Raw genomic sequence first — 25,204 nt, 5'->3', positions numbered from 1 at the left:
ACAATTTAATGTAAGGCAAAATGAAATCATCATTAAAAATGACCTGATATTTTAAGAAAGCAAAAACAGATAAAAAGCTTGGGCTGAGAATACCCTTTCATCAATTAAGTAGCTAAGCACACTTACAAACGGCAAAGATTTGTCAACATTAGGAAAATGTTTGCTTATCAGCAATTCCTTCCTTCTCCCAGAGCCCCCAAATTGCCTTGCTAAAGGCTGCTGTCTGGTGTCATGTGTGCCCTTGCCATCCACCTGGATGCAGGCAGTCTGACTCTGAACACTGCTTTAGAAGCATAACAGAATTAGTCAGAGCAGCTGGAAGTAAAGCAGGGCATGACAAAATCAATCTCAAAAGGAACTTGTGAATCCTGGAAAAGCATGGCTGTCCCCAGGTGTGCAAAGCAGAAGGCAGCGGTGTATGCAGGGGTTGTGCTGGTGTTCTGCTGACAGGGTGCAGGGGCTGTGGAACACAGGCTGTGGCATCACCTTCTGAAATGTAAAAAATCCAAAAAGCCTTGTAAAAGTGGCTCAAGTATTTAAGTAAAATGATTCCCTAATCCTTCGCTCAGAATCATGTGACTGCGTATTTTTCTTGCAGTAGCGTCACGTTTCCTTTTATTTTTAAGAGTACGAAGACTCTCCAGCAGTCATCAGTGATTGCAGTTAACACACATGAAGGAGCATGATGGTGATAGTCCGTCTGCAACTGTTAAACAGAGCAGCCGCAGACTTCCAGAGGTGGTATTGCTTTTACAAGGGACGGGCTCGCGCCACATGCGGGTTCTGACACGGTTGGTGGTCCTAAGGCTGCAAAGCCGCCTGTGCTGGCGTTCACCGTGAGGGCAGGGGCCGTGCCTGGTGTGCCCAGGTGTTTCCAGTGAACTGAGGCGGTGTCGAGCACCCGCTCCTGCCGGGCACAGCCCTGCAGCCCCGCACCACAGTCCCCCAGTGCGTGGCCGGCGCGCACAGCGCGGTGCTGCACGGACATGGTCCACGGCCAGGCCCAGCTTGCATCGCTCGTGCCGCTGCTGCAGCCGGCAGCTCAGCCAGCCCTCTGCGACAGCCCCCGCACACCGGGGCCACCATGGAAACTGCAGGCCAGCTGGAGCCATGCCGTGCCGTCCGTCCGGACCCTCCTGCAGCTGGGCTGCCCGCTCCGGTCTTGCCAGGCAGCAGAGGCTGAGGGGCTACGGTGGTGCCTTGGGCAGAGACACCCATGCACAAGCATGGGCGCTGAGGCCTGCGGCAGCCCCTGGGCCGGTGGCCACTGAGAGGCTCTGGGAGCAGCCCACAGTCAGCCCTGAGTGCTCCTCTGACGGTGCCCTGCGGTGCTCCCACCTCCCGCGGCAGCAGCTGCCCTTCAGCCATTTCTTCACAATGGCAGTAGCGCCTTGTCCCCTCCGCCGAGGAAGAGAATAGGCCTGTCTCCAATTGCTTATTCTCTGCAGGCAGCCAACAGCTAAGGTCAGCATCAAGCACAAGCCCTTCCCATTCACTTTACTGACAACAGTTTCTCCACAAAGACATCTTGGTCTCTTGCTTTCCCATGCTCCAAACGGATGCACATGCCCTTGTCAAAGTGCTCAGCATGTAAGTTCACAAAGCTAACAAACTCCACAAAAGGCATGAGCTTTTTTTTTTTGTTTGTTTTGTTTTGGAGAGCCTGCTACTGCAGACACAGTCTAACCAGTCTTTCAGAATCTATTTAAAGGCCTCAGTTTTCCCTTTGACTGCTACCTTGCATGCCAAATTTTTTACAGTGGAATTAAAGTGTCCCCAAGATGTAGGTTTATGTAATGGAAACAATGACAACCACCTAACTGTACCAAATAAACCATTTCCTTCAGTCAGGGTCCTGTGAGGCTGTGTTAGTAACCACTCAGTCATAAAAATAATGGCTTGGAATTCATTGTTGCTAAAATTTACAAATTCATCATTTTTCTGCAAAATAAACTCCAGCATGCACTGACTTTTTCAGAGGGACAATACAGGAATATATACAGATTAAACGGTGCAAACATCTGTAACATTTAAGGCACGTCAATATTTTATACCCTGCTAAGAAAGCCTGTTCCCATACACCTGGTTGACTTTTTGCCCAACAGTTTGGACTGATGCTGGGTGCTGACCAGATAGAAATGTATCTAAGTGAGCTAATGAAATAACAGTATACAGAGTTGGCTAAAAGAAAAGTAACACTCAATAGCTGCTGGCCAAGGGAAGCAGAACACATTAAAGCAGTGGGGCTAGAACCTGAAACAGTAAAGTGCAGGAAAACAGTGCCAACCTTGCTGCTCAGTGCAATAGTTAGGAGAGGATCCTGGAGGCACCAGGCTGAAGTCTGCATGCAGCCATAGTTAAGTTTTTCTTTCCTGTACTAACCTCCAGACCAGGTACTGTACTGCAGCTGACTAATGAGTGGCTGTGTTTTCTGAAAGAGCCATCTACATTACTGCACACTTTTCTGAGTTCCTACTGGGTCTAAAAACTTTCAAGGATAACAACACAGTTTTTAGAGTCTCTCCTCTGGAAAATAAAATAAAAATTAGCAGGCCTAAACCCAGCAATTGAAAGGGAAATGCTTCTACAAAGAACAGGGCCAAAGGCTATAGCAAACCAGTTACTTCTGTGATAACTGACACAGTAAGAGAATGTTAATTCAACAGTGCTGTTAACAACAACAACAAAAAATGAGGTTTTGTTTCCTGTGCTTCTATGGCATTACATCTGTCCACAATTCTGTTTAATTAATTTTCTTTCTGGTAATGTCCATGGGAGTGTTACTACCTAGAGCAATTTCAGTATCTTATAAAGAACATTACAACTATCATCCAGTTTGCCATTTGCTTTCAAATGCCTTAGTCTATATCATGATTTCAGCAAAAATACCAAGGTTACTTTCTGGATCATCCTCAGGCTCTAATTCTTCACTATGATCCTTTGGAGAGGTGTGTACATCTTGTTCTTGAATGGTCTCTCTCTTTCTTCTGTGAACGTACACCGAGTGATACTTCTCCGTCTCCTCAGAATGCAAATTGTTTGCACTGACGTCAGCCTCCAAAGCTAACTGTAAGCATTTGTAGAATCTAGAAAGACAAGCATGTAATTATTTTTGTTGGTTTGCTCAGAATCTGCAAAACTACTCTGAGAAATGAGTGCTTTTGGAATGCAATCAAAACATATTAAGAAAATCCTTACTAATGTTGAAATGGTCTAGCCAGTTCTGGAAGAAAAATTAGAAATACAAGCACGTGTCCTTGTGTATGTCATGCCACTTTGCTCTGTGATGCCACTATGCTACAAATATTAGAAGCCTATTAGTTATTACATTCATGTCCCATTAAGATCCAATTAATCTTACAGAAAACATAAATGTTATCAGGTCACATATCTGATGAATGATGGCACTGATGATCATATGGACATATAAAAATAAATTGGTCTTAGTACATATAGGTGTCTCCTCAGCCTTTTGATCTTCGTGCTCTTTGGCTCTTCTGCTTATTCTGTTCCTCGTCTGGAAATAAACATATAGACCCCCTAGAACGTAGCCTTCTAGCACCTTCATGAAGCACACTGGTTTTGAAAACTACACAAAACATTTAGTGGATTAAAGTGTGCATTGCATTCTGAATACTTCTGAAACAGTTACTGAGATAGAACAACAAATGCTGCTGTAATCATTAGGAAAAAAAAACACAAATTCTACTCAATAATACACAGTCTGCAAACTCTTTGCTTATAGGTTTTTTGCTTCAATAGTTTATAGTCTTCTGAGCTAAAAAAAAAAAAAAGAAATTGTAATTTAGACATCTGGGGTATGTTTGTTTATTTTCCCCCCCCTTAAATAACACCCTTAATGCATTTTTCACTTTTGGAATTAGATGTCATGAATAGGATTAGTATTATCTAACAAACCTGTCAATCCTCTTTGTGTTTTCTTCCATTTTCCGATTAGCCACGTGTATAAGAAACTCGATATATTCTTCAGAGACCATCAACTTCCCCATGTGGCTCAATGGAACTTCTAAGCAGTGAGTACTCCGGACAGCCTAAAAACACACAGAGAAGGATTTCTCTAGAATACTTTTTTTTTTTTTGAAGGTTATGTAAGCAATATGGGCAATTCATCACAGGAGAACAAAACAAAACAACCAAACAAAACCCCTAAACTTATCCCCACAGTTAGTTTGCTGTCAAATAAAACAATGTTATTTCTTTGCAACAGCTTTCTCTTTCATAGCTGTGCTTCACATTAAGAGCCACAGTCTAAATTGTAAATATTTGAGGTTAGCATTAATTAAATATTTTTTATATTCTTTACAGCTAAGGCAGTAAGTCCTTACCATCATGATTTTTCCTCCTCTGCCAACAGTAATACCAGAGTTCTTAAACCCAGAATCAATAGCCACTGAATGCTGCAGCACAAATAAATGTCGTTAACATGTCATATACACTTTCACAGCAAGAAATAACTAGGAATGCATTGCAACGTGATTTATAAACTCCGTTTTTGGGGGAAAAAAAATATGAATTTATTCAAAACACCATTTTCCTGAATTAATGCAGTAATAGTTACATTGAGATGGCTTTAAGATCAAACCCACGAAGTGCCACAAATTTTTATGGATGGTTTTCAAAAGAACTACAGCCAATTGATTGTCTAATCCTAAACCATTAATCCAGATGGGCCATTAACATCTCTCCTGGCACTTTACTATTGCATCTTTAAGAGCTGGTAACCATACAGACAATCATACAACACTTTCATAGTTAAAACTGCAGCAGTACTTTAAAAGAACCTAATCAACTCTCTTCTCCATTAATGAAGGAATAAAACCGTCATGCATTGCTCTCCAGAGTCACACTGAAAAAGCAGAAGACAAAGGTGCTACTCAACTAGTTGAAATGCTGGAGCCAAATGGCTTGGCCAGTAGCAAAACAACATTTAAAAAAAAAAGTCAATTTCAGCCAGCAAAAACAATCTAGGCTCACTGCTTTATTTATTTATTTTATTTTTTTTTACAAGCCAACCTGCTTCAAAGAAGAAGATTAAACTGTAGTTAAGTAATTTTGTTTTCTAAAAAGTACAGCAAGATCTCTCCTAAGTTTAAAGCTGTTTTCTTCATCAGCTTTTAATACCATAGTTGTTAAACGTATAGCACATCTGGGACTATTTTCAAGTGCTAAAACTTACTCAAGAGCCAATACTTTTACTTTTCTAGCAAGGAATATAACAGACCAACAATGTTACATTGCTACTTGATGTAATTTTACCAGAAGCTGTGCATCTTGCAGCTCTCGACAAAGCACATGAAGAACAAATGGTTCAAACTTGAACACAACATCACCAGTGGCTTTTTCTAGTGCTGTCATCTGAAAAATACATGAAGAATTTACATTAATACTGTAAATACGTATTGTTAGTACCAAAACAATTAAAATAATAGTTAGCATATGAAGCAAACATTAAAAACATAGCAAATGAGATCCAAGCTATCGTGTTCTTTCAGCTGCTTCCAATTTTTCATTGCTCATAATGCACAAAAACTCCACAGATTTCCACGATTTTGTTTTCTAAATTGATTAGGTTCAACAGAAATTCATGGTAAGATAAGACTTCAAAAACTTTAACGTGCTTCCCTGTTTATTTCTTTGTATATTCAAATGAATTGATGCAGTCAGTACAGTATGGGAAGAGGACTGTTTAACTGCAATCAGATGAAACCTGAGAAGTCAGGTGTTTGTTTTGTTACGCTGTTCTTTACCAACAACCACATTTACTTTCTGAAATATATTTCTCAACCTCAGAAAACTTTCTGGGCATCAGCCAATTGAATATATGGCCTAACATATTTGATCACGTTTTAATCCTAATTTAAACAACAATGCATAGCCTACAGTGTCAGAGTTAAAGAAAAACAATTCAGGGGCTGAAATTAGAGATATAAACACACAAGACAAAAAAAACAAACAAAACCCAACAACTTAATTACACAATTCAAGAAGCTACCTTAAGACCTAAGTTCCAGTAGCAGAATGAGATGCTAGTAACATTTTTTTTCTGGGTTTGCAAGTGTGGAGAAAACTCTATGACATTCTGTATGTCATTTTAGTACAATTTCTCTACTTTTCAATGCTATCGTTATGTAGAACAACCTTTAATGGTTGATACGGCTTTTTTTTTTCCATTCAGATGATCTGCTTTGTTGCAGTTGTATTACTTACTCCATTTTATGATTTAATCCTAAGTACTGCTTGTACTTAGGGTTCTTGTTCACCTTCACTTCCTTTAATTTGCAGTGCTAAGAAGCTTGCTACATTAACCTGAGAAGTTTCAGTGACTTTCCTGATTTTTTTTTTCATCTAGCCTCTCATCTTTTCTGTAAGACAAAAATATTTAATAAAATCTTCAGGAAATAATCAAATTCACATGCTTTTTAAGGCACGATGACATAAAATTGCTGAAGTAACACATTTTTCATTTAAGCATTGCAAAATATGTAAATATATTTATGCATCATCCCATCTGTAAATGTTCTTATTTTGAGTTGAAAGCAGGTCTTCCTGAATGTCTAATTTATGTGCCAGATTTTAAGAAATGCCAAGTAACCACGGCTGTGCTAAAGCTGATGAGAAACAGAAGTGACCAACAGTGCATAATGCAGCGTTGTACAGAAATACCTAAGCTAACTTACTTAGTGTTTGCTTGGACCTGGAAACCAGTTGTGTTGACACAGCGCTCCACTGAGGTGAACATGCCCTGCTTGAGAGTGTGCTAACGTGGTGAAAAAGCTTCCTTATCCAGAAGGCTACGCGGAGTCGGGGCAGCTCCCCTGCAGGGCCCTGCACAGGGCGGCTGTGTGCACCCTGAGGCCCCCGCGCCACGGCACGTCTGCCTGGGCCGTGCTGGTGTCAGCAGGGGTACCAACACGCAGCAGCCGGCATTCGTGTGGCTTAACCCGGGCCAGGATCTGCCATCAACACGTTCATTGCCTTTTCAGAGTTTTTTCCTTTGTTTGAAACTCAGTTCCGACCATCTGAGCGACAGTGTCCTGCTTCAGCAAAACGACTGGCATGTAGTGTGGTTGGAAGCCAAGCTAGACAGCCTTGTCTCTGCCACAAGCATTATAACAGAGAGCGCATTATTAGCTGTGTGAGCGTGTGTGATTCCAGTGAGGGTGTTTTTAAGGGTTTCTATTTCCCTGCAAAAGCTAATTAATGTAGCAGATACTTTAGAGGTAGCTTTTCAGTGAGAATACAAATAGCTACAAAAGCCCTATTGGCTGAAATGATCAATGTTTGTTAGCACCACCTCAAAGCTGTCTTACAATACTTATTTCATCAAACAGCTTACTAATGGAACAAAACATTTTTGGTAATTTTTTTTTTTAAATCATCACCTTATTGCTTCTAAATCAATTAAGTTTCTGTAAACTCAAATTAATGAGAAATTACTTTCAGTAGTTCCCTATTAATTCCACAAACCTTGAGGCCCAGACTTGCTCCCAGTTAAGTGCATGGGAGAATACTTATTGGGAACAAGAGTAGGTACCTCATGTTACAGAATCAAAGAGTTGTCTGCTTTGGAAGGGACCTTGAAGATCATCTGATTCCAACCCAGTGTCTAAATAGTCAAAGTTTAACTGCTACCATGAAATGGCAGAAAGTATTTGTCTCTGGTGAGTAAGAAAGCTCACAAGAATGAAAATCCCTCTCTTTCGACCACAAGAGCAATTGATAGAGATAGGAAGCAGAAAATGACTGGTATCGTTTAATGAAACCATGGCAGCACATTTACTAACACAGAAAACAGCCCCTGTTTCAGGAAGGGCAAATGTCTGTGTTGCAGCAAACACTTTCACTTCCATGTTGTATGGCTCCTAGCCCAGGTAAGATACCATCTGACAAGAGCAGCGTGTAGCCCCCCGCATTTGGCAAAACCTACTCATGAGACAGGGATGAGCAATGATGCACTCGTAGGAAACCTTACACTCACAGTCAAGTACTTGTGAGGTATCCTGTACTAACACTTTGAAAGGTTTGTCAGCAATAAACAGCAGCTGAGGACATACTTTGTAGGTCCATACATACATACGGGTGGATTAAACTATGTATGCATAGGGCCTGGTAGAACTGAACACTGTGCGTGTGCATATCCTGAAGTGCTAAATGCTGGCTACCCCAGTTCTGCTGTACACACATCCAGAAATCCGAAGCTGAAGGCGGCTGAAACTCACACCAGTAAATTGTGAAGGAAAAGAAATACACCAGTTTTATGTCACTTGTGTAATTCTGAGATTATGCTTGTGTCACGTCAATAACCTTGTGAAGAGCTCCTTAATAATACATAATGCTTTTTCTCTAAGTGCTGGGAGGATACGGGGATAAAAATAAAATAAAGATCTCATGCTCATTAACATACATGGTGAAGTGAAATACTTTGAAAGCAGAAAAGCAAATCAGAGTATATGATTCTGATTTCCCTTCTCATTTCCTAAATATTGGACTGGCAAACCTTTATCAAAGGTGTTTAAAAATTATTCAGACATTTTTCTTACAATTCATGCATTAAAAAAAAAATCGAGTTTACTTGCTAAAGGAACGGGAAAGATCAGAGCATTTCCTCTCACAGGAGTCAATAGCAACATCCTACAGTGTGCTACTCAGCCTGAAATATACTGATGGAAGTAGCAGCAAGTTCTGTTCTGCTAAAACAAATACCAGTGAAGAATATTTGGAAGAAATTTTTTATATGAATGTGTGCAAATGTACATGTATGGCAGAGCAAGCTGTGATTTGAGAGAAGGAATTTGGGACCTTGTAACTGCTTCAGTTCTGGGACAGACCATGGAAAGAAATGCACATAGAAGGCACAGTATTTTGAAAGAAAAAAAAAAATTATATTTCAGGGGATTTTAAGACACAATTAAAAATGCTGTGTAAGAGATTCATTGTTACACTATTTTCAAGTGTCTGCTTGTAAATGAAGGCTGTTCTCACAGCAAGCAAGACCTTTTTTTAATGAAGAAGTTACTACTTATGAAATGAACACACTCACTCACTGGCACACTAACCTAAACACGTCGGCCTTTACTGTAAGCAAAGGAATTAATTTTGGTCGCTTCTTAAACTGCTGACCAAAACAATGAAGCAGAAATAGCCACAGGCTGTGGAAATTAATCACTTCCATTAAAGAAACATTTGTTAACCAGAACCGACCCATTCTGTAACCCACTCTACAGTTACCGCTGCAACCTGCAGGCTCTGACTGGTGGAGGACAGGACGAAGCCACATCATCCTGCACCTGTGGAGCAAGCATCATCTCAGATGGAACTTGTGTTAGGCACATGCCTATTTTCCTGAGGCAATTCGGTATGACCAAGGCACACGCTGCTCTGTTTTAGCCCAGCCTTGGCTGTTAACGACTCAGTCATCATTGTAAAAATACCAGCAAGCATCCTACAAAAGTCAGTTTTATTTTGCTGCTGGAGGTGAAGGCATTTAAACCAGGGTTAATCTCCAGCTGATACCTCGCTGGCAACCCGAGCAGCAGGAAAAACAACGAATAGATGAACAACACCGTTCCTGTGGCAGGAGCCTTTCAGGAAAGGCCGAATACCTGCTGCAACGGGAAAAAATTATAAGCACAGGGAGCTTTTTGGCAAGAAACATCCCTGCTGCGAACTCCCCCCCGAGGGGCGGCCAGCTGCTGCCTCAGGCCCCGCAGCGCCTCAGGGAGCGCTCGCTGCGCGCCGCCAGCCCCAGCCCCAGCCCCGGTGCGCGCAGACGGCGCGGCTGGAGCCCGGCCCGGCCCTTCCCGCCCCGCCCGGTCCCGCTCACCAGCTCGTCGCGGCGGCACGGCTCGTGCGTCACCAGCAGCCACTCGCAGCCCTTCTTCGGCGCCCCGCGGCGCTCGGCGTCCTCCTGCCGGGGACAGCAGCTCACGGGCGGGCTCCCGAGGAGCGGCTCCCGCCCCGCCCGGCCCGGCCCCGGTCCCGGTCCCTCCCCGGCAGCCCCCCGGGCCCGGCCCCGCCCCGCCGTGCGCTCACCGCGGCGCCGCCCTGCGCCAGCACCAGGCGGCCCGCGCAGGAGCTGGTGGTGCAGAACCGCGCCCGCGCGTTCAGCAGCCGCACCACGGGCGCCGCGCGCTCGTCCAGGGCGCCCTTACGGCTGGCGTCCGCCCGCGCCAGGCGCTGCGCCTTCCACCGCCCGAAGGCCGCCATGGCGCGGGGCGGGGCGCGGCGGCCGACGGGGGCCCGCGAGGCCCAAACCTCCTTCCCTCGCGCGAGGGCGGGGCCCGCCAGGCCTGCAGCGCCCGCCCCCGGCCGCGCCCCGCCGCCGAGCAGCTGGGGCCGGCGGAGGCACGCGGCCGGCGGGAGGGGCCGGCGCTCGTCCCCGGGCCTCCGCTCTGCCCCGGGCGGCGGGGCGGGAGCTGGCGGCGGCACCGGGCGGCGGCCGGGGCGGGCAGAGCAGGCCGCGGAGAGCGCGCAGGGGGAGCCGGGGCGGGGCCTGACGGGGCGGGGCCATGGGGGCGGGGCCGCGGCCCAGGGCCGGGGCTGTCTCGGAGCCGGGCCATAGCGGCTCGGGGCCCACCTGCAGGGGAAGCCGGGCCCGGCTCCTCTCCGTCCCGCGGCGCTGCAGGGTGGGTGCCGGGCCGCGCCCCCCGGGCCGTGCCCCCCGGGCCGTTCCGTGCTCCCGGGCCAGGCGTGCGGTGCGGTGCGGCCGGGGATCGGTGCTCACGGCGGGGGGGGGGGGGGAGGCTGTTGCCGCCTCCTTGGGGCAGGCTGCGGCCGGCTGGGCCCCCCGGCTGCAGCAGGAACCGAGCATCGGACGCGTTGGGCGCCGTGCGTTGGGCGCGGAGAGCAGCGCTGAGGTCGGGCACGTTTCACAGCGCCACCTGCCCGCGGCCAGGGCCCAGGCAGAGCACGGCCCGCGGGCCTCCTGCAGCACCGCGTGCGGCTCTCTGCAGGCCCGCGAGGATTTGCTGTGCCCAGGAACCACCCTGTCGGAATGGGCCGTGTTGCTGAAGGATGCCCGCACAACTTCTCCTGTGACAGAAGGACTTCGCTTGTGGCGTTAGTTAATACCTTACGACAGGGTGCATTGGGGTAGTCCCAGCTTGACGCGTTGATAAATTGTCATCGCTGACATCAAGGCACGGGGCTGTGATCCACCGCCTCTGCTGCGTACAGCTGCAGTGGCTAAATCCAAACCCAGCTGACATCATGAACTGCAGTCTGTACTTTATTTTATCCTGACTTATTTTAATACCCTATGGTATCTTTTAGTTCTGAAAGCTGTTGTTTTTTGTTGTTGTTTTTCTTTTTTTTTTCGTTTTTGCACGAGTTTGATAGTAAGCGAAGCAGGGACTGCAGTGCTACTTGGTTAGATTAGCCAGGCAGCTGGTGTGCAACAGGCTTTTCTTCAGCAACTCAAGGTTTATTGTGCTAGAAGGTAACAGTACACGGACAGTGCTTTTCCCCAAAGCACCACGCATCACTGCATACGGTATAGCCAGTGCAATGTTTACAGGAGCTGTTGTAGAAATACTTCTATGGATAAATGATTTCCATATAACTCCTAACACCCATGAAGTCCTGCAAATGGTGGGGTTATTTTTCTGCCTTTTGGGGAGACTTTTTTTTTTTTTTTTAAACAAAAATTAAATCAGGAGTGAGGCTTGTTTTAATCTGTTACTTGAGAGGAGGTTGTTTTCTGTCTTTTTTCCAGATATTCTGATGGCTATGGCAACCACAAGAAATGTAATGAGAGCTGTCAGAGTGTTTGAATTTGGTGGCCCTGAAGTACTTAAACTCCAGGCAGATGTTTTAATTCCTGTCCCAAAAGAAAATCAGGTATGTGAGTTGTATGGCCTGAATAGCTACACAGAGAACAGAGTGTGAACAATGAAGTGTGCAAAGCAACACTTTTCATCCTCAGTTTGTACTTGTCGATCAGCCTGTTCATACTGGCCGAGACATCATATTTAGCAGATGTTTGTTTTTTAAACTGTTCTATGTACTGTTGTACACATTCCACATAAAGGATTACCTGAATATAACTTTAGTTCAGCGCTGGTTTAGTTCAGTTCAATGTTGTTTTTTTGTGCTGACTGTAAGAGTTTAGTTAAAATGCTGTGATGCTATGATACTCTGCTGTGAATTCTAAACTTTAAACCTTTTCAATTATTGTTTAACAAACTTGCTTTCTTTTAGGTATTAATTAAAGTCCATGCCTGTGGGGTGAATCCTGTTGAGACATATATTCGTTCCGGAAATTACGCTAGAAAACCAGCTTTACCTTATACTCCTGGCACAGATGTTTCTGGTGTGATTGAAAGTGTTGGGGAACATGTGACAACGTTCAAGGTATTTATATGGTGGCTTTTAATTCATTACTGTGTACTGAATCCTCTTTGTGTGATTGCTGTACTACTGTTACTGTTTTGCTGCTTATAATAATTTAATCTATTTTGGAGGGAGAAAATCATTTTCATTGACTGGCAAAAGCTTGCAGCAGGATCATACTGGCAATGCAGAGTCTGCAGACTGAATTGTGGGGAAGTTTTTTAGGCTGCTGTGAACCTCCAAGTGTTACAAGGTCTCGGACAAGGCACTTCAGTTTGTCTGCTTAAAGCAATGATATCAAGTGTACAATAGTTGTGGTTCAGAAGTACTTTTATGGCATCACAGATATATTTGAAATTATTATTTGGTAATTCCATGCAGAACTGAAATAATTCTTTATGGCTTTTGGGGAAATGAAAATAGCTCTTATTTTGCTGACCAAAAAAAAAAAAAAAGCATAAATTAAATATTTGTTGTTAAGACAGGTCAAATACAGTCTAGTAATTTTACTTAGGTTTTCTTAGAGGGGAGGATATTTTGGAAAAAAAGAAGGCAATTATCATTTTGCTAAAAGATACCTATGAAATTTACATAGTTTTTACATCTGTTCTTCCTTTCAAGTTACTATAGACTTTTGGTCTCAGACAAATGTATAAATTACTGTTAAAATCATTCTGGAATTTCCCAACTTCAAATTTGTGTAACTGTTGTGGGAGAGGTGAGAGATTTGGTTATTCAGGGGGAAGAATCATGTTTATTCATATTTTCTTATCAGTAGCTTGCTGTATCTGCTATGTTAGCTTTTTGTTCCTTGTGGAAATCATGATGCTTGTTGCTTGAATAAAAGAGAGTAGTCTGCATGCTGTGTACTTACAGCAGTCGACACATAAATAGTAGAAAAATCAGACCTAATTAACTGTGAAATTTAATGGGTGATGATGATGTTCTGCGAGCAGATACAAACTGAGTGGGATACGTACCCGGACCCCAGCAGCTGGCATTCCAGTCCACCAGCAGGACTGAAGCACCTAAGCACACCTGTAAAGTACAGTGCTAGGTGGTCTGTCTCCTGCGTAACCTAGTGAATTGATGGCTTGAGTATTCGCTGCTGAAGAACAGCTGCAGTATTTACTTACTTTAGGGTATATTAAGTGTGTCTTTTCTCCATGTTTAAACAAAAATAATTAAGAAACCTTTCTTTTGTGTTTGTAAAACTTTTTTTTTTCACTTGAAATCTGTGAATGAATTCTTTGATGGTCAAATTTATTAAGTTTAATATTAATGAGACAGTAGGTTTGTGTGTTACACTGTAGAGCACTGTAGAGCAGTAATTATGACACTTTAAGTATATGAAATTATATGGTTGCTGTTACGTTGATTGTATGCATTAGCATTTATAAAAACCTTCTCTGTGGCAAAGATAACAGTTCATTTTTAACGGAGAGCTGTTAGAAATAGACCGAGCTAGTTCTTAATGTTTATTACAAAAGGAAGTAAGACAAATTATTAATTTCTCTATTTCCTTTTCCTGCTTTCTAGAAAGGAGACAAGGTTTTTAGCATTGATACGATCTCTGGAGGTTATGCAGATTATGCACTTGCTGCAGCTAATCGAGTCTTTCCTTTGTCGGATAAATTGGACTTCAAACAAGGAGCAGCAATTGGAATACCCTACTTCACTGCTTATCGTGCTCTTTTCCAAAAGTAAGTTGCCAAATCTAAGCTTCTGCATTTTACTTTTGAACATTTAAAATATTGAATCCCGTGTTTGTCATTGTCCTGTAAAATGGGGGGATGGAGACACTAACAAGTGCAAAATGTTTAAAAGACTTAAGTTTTATTTGTTATACTGAGAGAATTGTCAGATGATTTACCTAGAAGCTAGTGACTGTATTTTCCTGTTAAGTGTTCCTTCCTGAGAGAACAGATGTGGAAAGGCTTCTTCAGTATGTATCACATAATAAAAGTGGAACTCTTTTTCAGTGCTCACTGGTGTTCTAGCTAGGGAGGAAAAATGGGAATAGTTCTAATTCTTAATTAACCTGACAATGCGCTGTAGAACAGAATCACCTCTTTTCTTTATGAACCTCTCTGGTAAAGAAACTCTCTATATTGGCCTGTCTGTAGGACTGTATAATGAGTAAAAGCCAGACTTCCATGTCAGCTAGATGAGAACTTAGAATTGGAAGTCTGGTTTGGTGTAATAGAACAAATGGTTAAAACTAGTGTGGTTTATTTTAAGTTTTTTAGCAGGTGAAGATTGTGAATTGGGGTTCAGTATCAGACTGTTACATGCTGCTAGTTGCATGTTGACATAACTGTATGTTACTTGAATTCATAAATTAAAAGGTTTATTTTGTCTCCTTGTTTTCCAGAGTCTGATTATACCTGTTTAGTGATAACATAAACTGGAAAATAATTATGTGTAAAAGATAATATTTAATGTCAGTATATGCACTCTAATATATAATGATTATGTATCATAATTGTAATGTCCGTGTTTGTTTGTTTGTTTTTGTTTCCTTTCAGAGGCCATGCTAAAGCAGGAGAAAGTGTTTTAGTGCATGGTGCAAGTGGGGGTGTAAGTATTTTGAGAAGGCAGGTTATAGAAAATGCTGTTTTCTGTCCTTCTATCTGCTTCTGTCTGATTTACGGTCACATTTGTATCAATAAATGGATTAACAAAATAGTTTTTTCTTCCAGACACTTTAGGATACTTTTTTTCTTAAAGCAAAAGCCCTGTTATCCCTAACAACTATGAAACTGCATGAATGATTGCATAAGGCCCCTAATAAAGAAGTCACATAATAAACACATTGCTGCAGTTGGAAGTTAATCCAGAAGCTGTATAATCAATCTTCTTCAGGTGAATCTAATAATGAAAAACTGTAATTTTAAAATACGTACAAGATGTTTTCAGTTCTCTGAGAAGTAATCACTGTTATGTAGCAACTATGCATTTCTGGGATATTTTTACTACTACCTAACAGCTACCTGCCCATGGAGAGATACTGGAACACATAAATTTATGACTGAATACTATGTTAAATTGCACATCTAATTTTCCTCGGTTTTACATGACAAGGTAACTTTGTATCTCTGTCACACAACATAGGAATTTAACTCATCTCTCATACTCTGCACTTTCTTGTTCAGCTTCTACTGATGAGCCAAACAACTGCTATGAAATGACAGTTTTACGAATTATTTGGTAGACAGCAAAAAGGTGATTTTGACAGTCTCATACGGGGAAGAATTCTGATATCATTCTAAAATACTGCAATGACATTCAGCATCATAGCCTCTTTTTTTTTTTTCCTCTATAAGCTAAATGTAGTGTTTCTATAGTTACGTATTTTACTTGCTTTCTTGAAATGACATTGATTTTTGGTTTGCTGAAACATATAGTCCAAATCAGTTTTTTCTGTGGAATTGTATCCTTTGCTATGGGAACATTTACAAAAGCTGTGAGATACACATATAGGGATGAATCACATGCTGAAGAGAAAAGATAGTTTGTGCTGCATCTTTTCTGTAAAGTCATGCTGTCTTCCATAATGATTCTTAAAAATGTACCTTCTTTTGAATTTTTCACTGATAATCAGTCTGGCTGTAATGCATTTTAATTGATGGCATGGTTGTGGTTTTTTTTTTTTTTTTTTTTTGTTTGTTTTTAATATAATTAAAATCTGATGATATGCTACTGGGAAAAAGTCTACCCTTTTCCACACAACAAAACACAAAATTTTACTGTGTCTCCAGAAACATATTTTCATTTACCAAAGACTATTAGGTTATCCTTAAGCTTCAAGTTACCTATTATAGATGAAATAGTATCAGGCCAACTTTTTAAATGGTTAAGTTCTAAGTCACTGGTAAAATATATCAAATATTTTATTTTATCAAATAAAAATAAAATAACATTTGATAAATTTAGCATTTTGATATTTGATAAATTAAGAAAGAAAAGGCAAAACGTTTTTAATTTTTTCTTTCTTCCTCTTATTCAGGTAGGAATAGCAGCATGTCAAATTGCCAGAGCTTGCGGTTTAAAGGTTTTGGGTACGGCAGGAACTGAGGAAGGCATGAATATTGTTCTGAGAAATGGTGCTCACCAAGTATTTAATCACAGAGAAGCTAATTACATTGATAAAATAAAGGTACGTTTGTATCAGGCCTAGCTGATGCAGCATCTATTTTTCTTATTAACATTATAAAAATATATAAACAGTTGTTTGTGGAAGCTTTTAAAAATAAACGTATTTAGGAACAATAGTGAACTGCCTGATTCATTTCTACAAGAAGAAAAGATTTTCCAGGTCAGAAAAGCTGAGCTTTCTTCACAGGCAATGGCATTTAAAAACTTACACATTTCAGCAAATCCCAGTATGATAATTTATCATAATTCAGCTTATCAAAATATGCTAAAGTTAAAATTATTAACTCTCAGCCTTAGCACAAAGCCTGTATTTAAAAATTAAATAATAAATTGTAATATACATGTTATCAGTAGCATATGAAATATGCAACAGCACCAAAGCAGTAGTTGACTTTAATAACATGTTACTGTATTTTGGATAGGAATACACGAAAATGCAAGGAGTTGATATAATAATAGAAATGCTCTCCAACATCAATCTTGCTACTGACTTGCATCTGTTGTCCTATGCAGGAAGGGTGATGGTAGGTATATAAAACTCACTGACTTGAGTTTTTTTTTTTAGCAGTGCAATTCAACAGTTATATCTTAAATTATCTTTTAACTTCATTGTAACAGGTTGTGGGCTGTAGAGGTACCATTGAGATAAATCCAAGAGACACTATGAGTAAAGAATCTAGCATAATAGGAGTTGGTCTGTTTCTTGCAACTGAGGTATGAGAATAACACTCTTATTTTAAAGAATGCTCTGTTGAACCTATTCCACTACCTCTGTATTTCCTGTTGAAATAGTTAGTCTGTTTTAAAAGGGGTAAAGAAAGCATATTTTTTCTGGAAGGAACTTGTTTATTGTTCTTTTACATTCTGATTTCATCTCAGAACATCATAAAATATTCCTGGGTTGTAAAATTTGGTTTAAAGCTTGCAGAAATTATTAATACTTTTCTAAAATGTAAACAACTTGTGGTAAATGCTGTCTTTTGTTTTATGTAGGAAGAAAGGCATGAATGTGCAACAGCACTTCTTGATGGCATAGAAGCTGGCTGGCTGAAACCGATTGTAGGCTCCGAATATCCACTGGAGAAAGTGGTTAAGGCTCATGAAGACATTATTCATAGCAGTGGTGCTCGAGGAAAGATGGTGCTCCTTCCATAAAGTCTTCTTCCATGTATTTTCTAGCTGTTCTAACTGCACCTTTGCTTATATGATTCATTGAATATATTTTATAAAATATACTTTTGATCAGGTTTGAAAGGAACAGTAAATGCTAGCTTAGTAATTATATTGATTCATTAATCTGTTTTATTTTTCTAAGAAATGGACTTGAGCATACTTTAATTTTTGTAACTTTTTTGGCTGATGTGGAAATAATAACTTTTCTCTGCTGGTGTGGCCTTCTGATGGAAACCTAGTGATAGGGAAACTAGTATCTAAACTGGAATTTGAGATCATCCTCTTTACAGGGAAGCTATAAGTAGTGCAAAATGAAGCCTGCTTTTTAAGCAGATAGACAAATATATGTAGCTTACTATATGCATGTAACCAGGACTGTAAATTCTTTAGCTAATGTTTTATTCATCCTTTGTCACAGAATTTACTTAGAATCCATTGTTAAAGTATTAAGGTAAGAGACGGCCCCACAATGTGTCTCTTTAAGCCTCTTCCTCAGATCTTAACATTTTGTTTTAATGCTTAGGGGACCACTATTGTAAGACCACACAGATAAAGGGAATGAAAAAATGCAAGTGTTGTACAAACTCAAAGACAATAATATGTGCAAGCAACTACCTGAAACATAAGCTGAGCAGAGCACATCAACAGCACCAAATTCAGTTTAACTGGTTTAAACAGACTCAGCACAGTCCACAGAAAAGGAGCCACCTCTTCTTGGTGTGGACTCGGACTCTCCGTCAGCTGCCTGCACGCTGACAGCCCACCCATTGGCAGGGACACCCCTGGTGGCAGCTGCCAGGGAGGGTGAGATCCAGTGTGGCTCAAGCATGGTGAGGACATTTTGGGGAAACTGATATTGGAGGGGTGACTGATGGGCAAGAGTGTTAAGTCATGTACCTGTGTTATTTGGAGTAAGGCCTTAAAGAATTGATTAATTGGAACTATATATCTAGCTGCAGTAGAAAAGAACTGAATAATTTTTTTTTCTTTCAGCTTTTTTTCCTTTTTCCTCCCTCTTTTTACTCGTATGCTTTTAAATACTCTTTAGCTTGACCTTTGGTCAGGGGGTGTTACGTGAGAGGTTTATGATTTACAATTATCCCTTTCTTGCTTAGTGCAGTTTCTGTATTATAGATAGATAGTGTTGAGAGATGAAATTTCAGAGCAGAGTTGTCCTGAGCAGTGTCTGCTGCGGGGTTGCTCACCAGAAGGTGTCAGGGTAGCTCTGCTGTTGCTATTACACTGCTGGCTTCTCTGTACAAAGGTAACATAGCAAAGTAAGAAAACATAACAGACTGTTTTGTGAAGAAATTTAGAATAACAAATCTTTTGTGCATTTTTGAAGTTTTGCACAAATGGAAAAGGGTGTTTTAATATTGGAAAAGAATTGAATAAAAATAATGGCATAGCAACGAACACAAAATGCAGGAGGGAGTAAGGAAGCTGTAGTGGGTGCTTTCAGTCTAAGTGCAGGAGATGCATATTTGAGAGACCGGAATTGTATTGCTGGTGTTGTTGAAAAAGTAATTTTGGGCTTCAGCTGGTGTGTAAGACATTGTCACCTCTATCATGCCAAGGGTGGGGGGAACAAATTTCTCAGAATTGTAGGGGTTGAAAGGGACCTCAAGAGATCATTGGGCCCAACCTCCCTGCCAAAGCAGGTTCCCTAGAGGAACCTAAATTTGCCCATGACTCAGTTACAGTGGTTCCTATTAGGACTACTGTGCATTAGTTCAAGCCCACTTTCATAATGGTTCGTGGCTGTTCCAGGCTGTGTTCACTGTCAGAGAGACACTAATGAGCAGTGAAGGGACAATCATCTCTGCTAGACAACTTCTTCAGCTGCTGCAGTTAAATTTGCTAGAGCCCTCATTAGTCACATTTCTGCCTAATCTTTTAGGTGTGTGTGATCCATACCCCATCTGTATGGTCCATCAACATGGAATATCCTTGTTTTAAATGTTGTCTCCCATGGTGGGGGCAAAAAGGATGGAGCAAGAAGATGAGGATCGCAGGCAACTGAGTGAGGCAGAGTAATCCTGTCAGCCAGGTTGTGCTACAGCAACTTGTCCCAATTTCATCAGCTGGGGCTTCTGAGCAGTGCTTCCCAGTGGCAGTCTGCTTGATACTGCCGCGAGGGCTGGGAGCAGGTTGCACAGGCTCACTTCTGTGCTGGCCTTTGCACAGGCAGAAGAGAAGGCTGGGGTTCGGCGTGCACAGCTCATGCTGCGGAGACGTGTGGGTGCAGCCTGCAAACTGCTGCTGCACGAGCATCTGAAGCAGAGAAGGGTGGAGTTCTTCTGCAGTTCTTCTGCGGAGGTGCAGCACGGGGTGGGGGGGGCACCTCTCGCTTATCCCAGCAAGCGCAGAGCTCGCCAACGTGCGTGCCTCGGGGCTTGCCATTTGTCCTGGAAGCAGGGGAAGGATGCCCGGGCCGTGCCGCGCGTACCGAGCAGTGCCGGGCAGCGCCGCGGCCCCCGACCGCCGCAGCGCCCGCTCCCGGCCCGCGGGGAGCCCCGGCCCCGCCCCGCCCCGCGGCGTCACCGCGTGGCCGTGCCCTGGCAACGGCGCGGACGCGGCGGCAGCGCGAGGCCCCCGCCCGGCAGCGCCGCGCGGACCCCGAGCGCTGCCCCTGGGCGCCGCCGCCCGGCGCCACCATGAGCGACCCGCGGCCGGGGTGAGTGGGGCGGCGGGCGCGGGGCCGGGGGCTCGGCGGGGAGCCCGGCGGCGGCGCGGCGAGGCCCGAGTCCCGTCCCCTCCGCGCCCCGCGGTCTCCGGCTCCCCTCGGCTCCAGCCGGCCGGGCGGCTTTGCCGGGGGAGACGAGGAACCGGGTGAGGAGCTGTTGCAGCAGTCACCGTGCAAACGTACTCGTTCCCCGGCTCCTCGGGCAGCGGGACAGCTGACCTGAAGGGTCTGCATTGGTAGGCGACGCTTTCTTAACGATTCCGTGCATTTGCAGCTTTGTAAGAGCAATGACTGCAAGCAACCTGAAAGACATAAAGGTATTTTCTGGCGCTGCAGGGTAGACAAAGCGGTGGTTCGGATGCTTGTGAGGAGTCTGGCTGCTGTGCTGCATGCCTCGGAGCGACCTCGGGCAGCCTGCGTGGAGCCGAGCTCTGTAATCCCGGGGCCTGGGCGGCCCCTGGCTCTGCGCCTTCCTCCTCATCTGACCAGCTCAGGGGGTTTCCGAATTTCCAGAGCTCCTCAAGCTGATGTGAGCTCCTCGATATTTGTGATTGAGGACCTGTGCAGCTTTCTGTATCCACGGCTGGATTTGAGACATTCCGTTTCAGCGGACAATGTTCTGAATAAAGAAATCATAATGTAACTTGCTCAAGGCCATGCAACAGTTTATTGCACAACAGGAGTCTTTTAGTGGCCTTTTCCATGTCTAGTTGTGTTCAGGATTGGAATTTGTAGCGTGATTTGAATATTTAAAATCCGTTGGAAAAGCTGGTATGTGTGAAAAACCCTTTTATAAAGAACAGTATAGAAAATATATGATTAATTAATTATTAACAAAATACTTAGAATCTTTTTCTTGGAAAACTGTTTCACTCTAGTTGCTGCAAATGGCACTTTTGCAGTCTGGAAGGCATCTGTTGTTAACACGGCTGTTGGGAAACAACAGTGTTGAGGCTGATTGTGTTGTGTCCACGGCTATGTCAAGGAATACCTGTGGTCTGCATCTGACACCAAAAGCAGTGAAAATTGCCCAGCCATGACTTACAGAGAGCTTGCTGAAGTGGATGAAGCAAACCACTTCATCCAACACATGGGTTTTCCCTATGCTCCTCACAGGCTGGGTGTAAAGCAGTTTCTTTGCAGAAAGCGTAAAGCTATGCCAGCCTAGTACAACTGCCAAATAAATCCTAGGATCAAAAAATAATGCACAGTGGAGAACACCGCATGAGGTTTGTAGTCCAGTTCCTGGTGCGCAGTGAGACCAAGCCAGGTCACTTTATCCAAACTGATCCTGGAAACCGCAAGGATAGAAACTGTGGGCGACCTCTCCACCCTGTGATTATCCTCATGAGGAAAAGCTTCTCCGTCAGACCCTGCCTGCACCTCTCCTGTTTCTACCAGTATCTGTTGTCTCTTGTCCTCCCACCATGCATGGCAGTGGGGGCCTGCCTGGCTCCCCAGAACTGCCACTGCTCCAGGCTGCGCTTGCTCCCTCAGTCCCATGGCAAGGGCTCCAGCTCCCAATGTCCCAGTGGCCTCCAAATGTCCAAAACCAGACACAGCAGTGCATGTGGGGTCTAGTGAGTGCCAAGTAGTGGTGACAAACTGTTTCCTCATTCTGCTGGCCATGCCCCTCTGTACAGCCAGGGTACCGCTGGCTTCCCTCGCTGCTGGGGCCTGCAGCTGGCACCTCCTCGGCTTGTGCCCTCCGGACCCAGCAGGGCCTTTCCAGCAGAGCAGCTCACAGCCAGGCTGTGCGGAAGGGCATGGCCACCAGGACTTTACATTTGTGTGCCTTCAGCTTTGTAAGGATCCTGCACCAGGCTCAGGCAGAGCGCTGAGCAAGTCACTGCTTCTAGTGCAGCATAGCTACTTTTGGATACCCGCAGAACAAGTTCACTTTCATTTGCTTGTTAGACCTACAGATGCCTTTGAGCTTGGTGACCATCCCTCTTATGGCAAAGCATTCATAAAATAAATGATAACATTCTCACCAAATATCTGGGCAAAGAATCCTCAGTGCTTTGGCCATTAAGTAGGTCAATCAGAAGAAAGGTAGGGAAAGTTGTGTAAAGCTTTTGAAACAAAAGCCCAGGCAGGTGTGACCTGTGTGTCCTTGTCTCAGTGGGAGACCAAACGACTGGGGCTGAAGTGGTCCTGCAAATATTTGAGCAGAGATACAGAGTGATTTGGCGCAACCACAACCTCCCCCTTACTTGGTTGAGTTACCACATGAGTAAAACTACACATGTGCTTACGGGTTTTGTGGGTTCGAAATAAAGTGATTAATTATTGTTAGAATCCAAAATCCCATTAAACTTTCAAGTCAGCTGCTGATTTCAGTGAGTAGTTTTTTTTTTTTTCATCTTTTTTTTTTTTTTTTTCCAGTAGTTGAGTTCTAGCATGGTTTCTCATAAAAGGAGCAGTAGTAGTGAACATTTGTAGAACATTAATAAATGTAGAAACTCAGGCTGTGCCTGGGGCTAAAGTCCAAAGGCTTTGCAGTTGTTGGTCAGTCAGTGACCCATTTGCTTAGGTGCACGGTTTCCCTTCTTTGCAGAAGGGCTGTGATCTAAGGCCTAGTTACAAGTGTTACAGCCTGTATCTGACACGGCAAGAACCTCCTTTTGTGGAGGCTGAGGGGAAGAGGAGAGGCCCAAAGAGAGAGGAATGCAAACACATCCTAGTCAGTTTCTGCATTTCCTTCGCTTAGCTTGAACTTGGAGTCACCAAACAAAATCAGCATTTATGTAACAAAGAGTGTAACAAAGGCAGCAGTCTGTTTCCCGAATGTCTGTGATGAAATCGTGCCATCTATTTTTTGCACGTGTGACAATTTGGCCATTCCCAGCTAGGATTCACAAAGTCCTGGCTTCCAGGATTTAATACTGAATTCTAGTTCTGCAGAAAAAAACACTTTGGCAAATCTGATCTTAATGATGTTTAAAGACCCTGACAGCCTTTTTTTTTGGGAAGAAGGCTGTAGTTCATGGTGGCTGAATAATTTCCTCATGGAGGGAATGGCAGATGGTGGTTGGGTATCTGGAAGGCCTTGTGATCTTGTCTCCCATCTTGTCCCCCAAGCAGATTGTGCTGTTGCAGGTGCCCCTGCCTTGTGCAATATTGAACTTGCTGTTTGTGGTTAACAGCTTGTGCGTTGGCATTACGGTTAGCCAAACAAGCCAAAACAAGCTTTTCTTGTTTATGTATCCAGCAGAAACAATGCAAGATTCAGTGGTTTATTAAAGGTTAGGAATGCCTCTCTCAGGTCAGGGCTGGGACTGTTGTTTGACTGGAGCAATAAGCTGCAGTTGTAACATACGACACAGGAGCTGTAACTCCCTGTGCCTCTACCAATCAATAACTAAAGTTTGATGCCTTCCTAGATTATTTATTTGGTGAGCAGTCACTGAGTTCATTGCACAGTAAATTATTAACTTTGAACATTTGCTTCATAAAACTAACGTAAGAGGCCTGCTGTGACTTTTTGTTTGACGTCCCTTCAAAACACTGAGAATGGTCATCAAAATCATTGTGATACACAGCACTAGCTCTGAATACAGTGCAAGGTGCACTGTGAGCTGATAAAAAAATGGATACTGTTAATAAAATAACAGTGACAATGATAATGCAATGAAACTCATGTAGAATATAGAGTTCCAAATGGGCAGTTCCTTGATTTACTGAAGTCCTAGTCATCAGCTGTAGTGCGTTTTATGTTTTGTGTGGTCTGTCACACACGGCTGGACTCCCTGTGCTGCAAAGGGAGTTCTCTGTGCAGTTTGGTCTGATGCGTATTGTACTTTAGCCCAAAATACGTTTTTAAAACAGCAAACTAAACTGTGGCTCTTCCGGTTTCTGTGGTACCATTCTGCCAGTTGATCGGGGTATTTGCAGTTGCCTTTATTAATTTATTACTTCTGTTATTGGGAAAAAGGAGGAGTTGGCTCCAGTGACAGCAATTAATTTTCCTGAATGAGCTGTGAAGGTGTCACCCTGGAAATGTAAGCGATACTGAAGCGTGAGAGGCAAGCAGCAGAAGTGCCGCTTGTGTCAGAGGCTGAAGGTGAAGCTGCTGCAGTGCAGAGCCCTGGGAGGGGACGAGTCTGCTGCCCCGTGCTGGTGGCTGGCACGCAGGGTGCTCTGCTTCCCTCTGGCCGGGGCTTCCTGAGGTCATTGGGTACCCACACAGAGCATGTGCCCCACACGTCATGACTTCTGGTAGAGTGTGCGCCCTGGGCGAGGAAGTGACCTGGCTTAGTTTCCCACCTTTTTGGGGGTCCAGAAAGTCTTTGTGCTCAGATGACTTTGGGGATGGGAATCGTAGCTGGCCTCACCTGATGGGAGAGCTCCTTGGCAGCTCTTCCCCGCCTTGGCAGGTCCATGTTAACTGAGCTTTAGAGGTTTGCTCTTTTTCAGTAGAACTGGCTGGTTAATAAAAGCTGCACGTAAATTGGAACAATTTTCATTTTTACTAGTTCTCCAGGTAACCAATGACAGGTGTGCGGGAATGCCACAAAGCTGGGCTGGGGAGGGTCAGACTGGGCATTAGGAAAAATTGTTTTATTGTGAGGGTGGTCAAACACTGGGACAAGGCTTCCTAGAGCGACAGTAGATGCCCCTTGCTAGTCAGTGTTCAAGAGGCGTTTGGGCAATGCCCTGGATAATGTGCTTTAACATTTGGTTAGCTGTGAAGGGGTCAGCAGTCAGACTTGATGATCATGGAAGGTCCCTTCCAACTGTTCTGTTCTGTTCTGGTCTGGTCTTTTCTACATGGTCCCATGCTGTAAAATTCTGGTAATGTGAGAAGCAAAATGTTTTTTGACTATTGACTTT

At 43.6% G+C, this 25,204-nt stretch overlaps 3 protein-coding genes across 8 annotated transcripts in view; 2 read left to right on the top strand and 1 right to left on the bottom strand.

Annotated features, from left to right (window-relative positions):
- Positions 1-1,892: 1,892 nt before the first annotated feature.
- Positions 1,893-10,292, bottom strand: TYW3 (tRNA-yW synthesizing protein 3 homolog). Of its 2 annotated transcripts, XM_038182658.2 has the most exons (6): positions 10,054-10,284; positions 9,845-9,928; positions 5,278-5,376; positions 4,347-4,418; positions 3,919-4,052; positions 1,893-3,086 (listed from the first exon to the last, which is right to left on the bottom strand). In XM_038182658.2, the coding sequence occupies exons 1-6, from the start codon at positions 10,225-10,227 to the stop codon at positions 2,864-2,866; spliced, it is 786 nt and encodes a 261-aa protein (XP_038038586.1). In that variant the 5' UTR covers positions 10,228-10,284; the 3' UTR covers positions 1,893-2,863. The 2 variants fall into 2 exon arrangements, with proteins under 2 accessions (XP_038038586.1, XP_038038587.1); XM_038182659.2 differs by lacking the exon at positions 4,347-4,418 and having other exon boundaries at positions 10,054-10,292.
- A 199-nt stretch (positions 10,293-10,491) lies between these two features.
- Positions 10,492-17,791, top strand: CRYZ (crystallin zeta). Of its 3 annotated transcripts, none has more exons than XM_027463726.3 (9): positions 10,492-10,646; positions 11,735-11,859; positions 12,220-12,372; positions 13,891-14,054; positions 14,880-14,931; positions 16,361-16,510; positions 16,932-17,033; positions 17,128-17,223; positions 17,503-17,791. In XM_027463726.3, exons 2-9 carry the CDS (start codon positions 11,743-11,745, stop codon positions 17,662-17,664), a joined length of 996 nt encoding a protein of 331 aa, XP_027319527.1. In that variant the 5' UTR covers positions 10,492-10,646; positions 11,735-11,742; the 3' UTR covers positions 17,665-17,791. The 3 variants fall into 3 exon arrangements, with proteins under 3 accessions (XP_027319527.1, XP_005019260.1, XP_071898195.1); XM_005019203.6 differs by lacking the exon at positions 10,492-10,646 and adding an exon at positions 10,871-11,079; XM_072042094.1 differs by lacking the exon at positions 10,492-10,646 and adding an exon at positions 10,871-11,083.
- Positions 17,792-18,296: 505 nt separating this feature from the next.
- The window catches only part of ERICH3 (glutamate rich 3), a 35,644-nt gene continuing 28,736 nt past the window's right edge, over positions 18,297-25,204 (top strand). Inside the window, exon 1 of one of the 3 annotated variants that reach the window (XM_072042091.1) lies at positions 18,297-20,001. Coding sequence is in view for 1 of the 3 variants with exons in the window: in XM_027463722.3 (XP_027319523.3) it covers positions 20,340-20,359 (20 nt within the window). In the remaining 2 variants the exon portion in view is untranslated. The other 2 variants (XM_027463722.3, XM_072042092.1) reach the window with 2 other exon arrangements.

The sequence above is a fragment of the Anas platyrhynchos genome, chromosome 8 (assembly GCF_047663525.1).
Source record: "Anas platyrhynchos isolate ZD024472 breed Pekin duck chromosome 8, IASCAAS_PekinDuck_T2T, whole genome shotgun sequence".
NCBI classification, from domain to species: domain Eukaryota; kingdom Metazoa; phylum Chordata; class Aves; order Anseriformes; family Anatidae; genus Anas; species Anas platyrhynchos.
The sequence above is the reverse complement of the archived record's forward strand: the minus strand, read 5'-3'. Positions and strand labels throughout refer to the sequence as shown.